Source organism: Trypanosoma rangeli (assembly GCF_003719475.1).
Source record: "Trypanosoma rangeli strain AM80 chromosome Unknown Tra_15.4_contig_00096, whole genome shotgun sequence".
Classification (NCBI taxonomy): domain Eukaryota; phylum Euglenozoa; class Kinetoplastea; order Trypanosomatida; family Trypanosomatidae; genus Trypanosoma; species Trypanosoma rangeli.
In genome coordinates this window covers 48,428-51,190 of record NW_021705847.1, presented here as the reverse complement: position 1 = coordinate 51,190, position 2,763 = coordinate 48,428, and the positions used below count along the sequence as shown (strand labels likewise).

Genomic DNA, 2,763 nt, shown 5'->3' with positions numbered 1-2,763 from the left:
AGGGGGATACGTAAGGAAGGAAAGGAGGTAAAACAGAAGGCTTGGAAAGAAATGGGGGTGCCGCGAAAGAAGTTAAGGATTAGACAAAGCAGAAGGGCGCGGGATACAGTTTTTTTTTTTCTTATACACGCATTACATGCGTGTGAGTGTTGGCCTGTGTATGAAGCATTTAGATTGAATTTAACTCTATGGAGCAAGGAAGCGTTGTTTTGGCGTCTCTCCTGCTGCTCCGTTTAAGGGTCTGCTAATAACCCTTTTTTTTTGTAAATATTACTGTCTTTCTGCGTGTGTTTACTTCCTTTTGCTTTAGGAGCTTTTTTTTTTCTTCCTTCTTTTCCTTTTCTTCGCGTTGTGTCCGCTTAGGTCTTGAGGAGAGAGGGGAACGCGAAGCGTTGCTTCCTTTTTGTACTCGATTCCTTGCAACAATGCGGCTTCCTAGTAGTTATAAAGTGGCATTATGTTTTCCTTGGCTTCTTCTGACACAGCTGCTTCTTTTTTTGTTTGCATGTTCCCTGGGAGCTGCGGAGCCGATGCTGGATTGTCGTGAAGTGGGGCTGTTTCGTTTACAAGCACAAGGCGCAGCCGCACCTAACACCACAATCCCAGAAGTGACAAATGGGAACACCAACGCCACATGTCTGCTTCACTCCGGGGCGGCCGTAGTGGCTCTACTGGGCTCACCACAGGGGCGATTTTTAAGCCCCCTGCGGGACCCAGTGCGTCTTGCTGCGCCGCATACTTCATCAGTGGCAACGGAGTCAGGGAAGAATCGGGTTGCATCTTTTTTCCTTCGTATACCGCAATTTGTATCTCGACTTTGTGCCTATCCATGGGCGGATCCAGTTGCTGTGGAGAGGCTTTTCTTTCAGCGTCAGCTCAGAGTTGCTTTTGAAATAAATGTCTCTGCAGGTGGAATGACAAGTCGCAACCAACTCCTTAGTTGGGCGGTTTTTGACCACATTCGCGCCACTTCTTTTGCACCCACAGCGGAGCTGGTAGAAGAAAGAGAGAATGCGTCTACTAGAGAGTTTTGGCTTAGCTGCAACTTTGATAACGTGCTCGAAACCTACCGAAGTGTTTCCAAAAGATCATCGTTTATTTCTAGGATGATCAACAATGGTGGCATTGGCGTCTTGCTTTCCGTTTTCTTTGGTGGCATTGGCTATGCCAATACTATTAGCAATATGGCTCGTGATAATGGCGAGGCGTCTTCCGGGATTTTGACAGCGACCGAAGGGGAAATGATGTATGTTTTTGAGGAACTTGGTCCAAACAGTAGAAATAGCTTGTGGTTGCCTTCTTGGGTGGCAGCATGGCTGGGCACTCGGCCCATGGCATCAACCGAAACACTCTTGCGTGGAACAGAAGGTCGGCCCCAGTTTGTTTACGAGGTTCAATTACCTGTCGCGACTCCAGTCTGCCTGCGTCTGGCACCGGTCCATAATAAAGAGCTTTCTCTGCATGTAGAGGAAGTCCTCGTGTTTGATACCTTTTGGTTAAAGTGTATACTTCTTCTGTGCCTGATCTGGTTCTTGCAACCCTGGGTAGAAGATGTTCCAGCTTTTCAAGTATTACTTGCTGGAGTAGGCGGAATCATTGTTTTGGTTGGATTTTTGCTCATATTTATGTTTCGGAAGCTGCAGAATATGACACTGGGTAAAATTGGTTTGTTAGCACTTGCCACGATGGGTGGTTTCTCTGCGCTTGCCGAAAGTCTTTTGAGTGCGTACGCCGCTTTTCTGTACGCCTATTTTAACTACTATGATAAGTCAGGCCTACTTTTCAACCCCACGTGTGTACTTCTTCTGATAGGTCTGGCCTGTGGCTTCTTCGCGAAGTTCTTTTGGTCGAGTTACCTTTTTTCGCTGACGCGATGGACGTTGCGGTGGATCCAAGTTGGGGTCATCACATGTGCCGCGATGCAGAACCGTGAGGCAACATTTTTGTTTCTATTGATGGCGTTTGTCTTCTACCCGTCCAGGCTGTTCCGTTTCGTCTTGTGGTGCTCGCGATCGTACGGGTTAGAGAACCGAGAAAACGAGCCACAGGAGAGTTTTCCCAGCTTTGCGCGGCGCGAAGTGGCTTACGCGCAGCCTCTCTGCGTCGAGGGCTTTATTGGCGGTTCACGAGTACTTAGCTCGGAAGAGAAGCTCCGCCTGTACGACGCACTTGGGAACGAATACACGCAGCGCGCCCTTGCACATCTCGCGGACTCCGTGAAGGAGGATCCCAGGCGGTATGCGTCGCGCCTGAAGAATCCAAAGGAAGTCATTAGTTGGGCACAACACTGTAAGTAACTTTGTTTTACTTTGTCACACCTCAGAAGCACCCATGGAGTTTCAACTCTTTCGTTTCCCAGTTGCTACGATAAGGCTGTTGGGGGCGGAGTTTACGAGTTAGTTTAATACCCTCGTTTGTGATCATATTATATTTTTCTTTCTTTCTCTATGTGTGTTAGTGCGTGTGTGTCTTTGTTTTTAGATACCCAGTGAAATATAGATATGTGTATGTGCGTGTGTATGGATTAAGTGCATAAAGGAATAAACGTGTTTATTTACTCGTAGGGTAACGGTGGAAAGGAGGATGCAACTTGCGAATGAGAAGGAAAGTGATGCAGGCGTGCAATTGAACATATTATGCATGCTATGGTTGTTATTTATTGATCTGTTTGGGTGTTTGACACCACCTGGAGAAGACATTTAAGGCATGGAACAGGATGAGGAGGATGAGGAGGAGGAGGAGGAGGAGGAGGAGGGAGGGGGG

At 47.6% G+C, this 2,763-nt stretch overlaps 1 protein-coding gene across 1 annotated transcript, besides 2 other annotated features; it reads left to right on the top strand.

The window, feature by feature from the left end:
* Nucleotides 1–315: 315 nt before the first annotated feature.
* Nucleotides 316–345: a sequence feature (GA-rich).
* Nucleotides 346–425: 80 nt separating this feature from the next.
* Nucleotides 426–2,297, top strand: TraAM80_03640 (uncharacterized protein; the record flags this gene model as incomplete). Its single annotated transcript, XM_029380594.1, has 1 exon — nucleotides 426–2,297. The coding sequence occupies one exon, from the start codon at nucleotides 426–428 to the stop codon at nucleotides 2,295–2,297; it is 1,872 nt and encodes a 623-aa protein (XP_029239405.1).
* A 416-nt stretch (nucleotides 2,298–2,713) lies between these two features.
* Nucleotides 2,714–2,755: a microsatellite.
* Nucleotides 2,756–2,763: the final 8 nt, after the last annotated feature.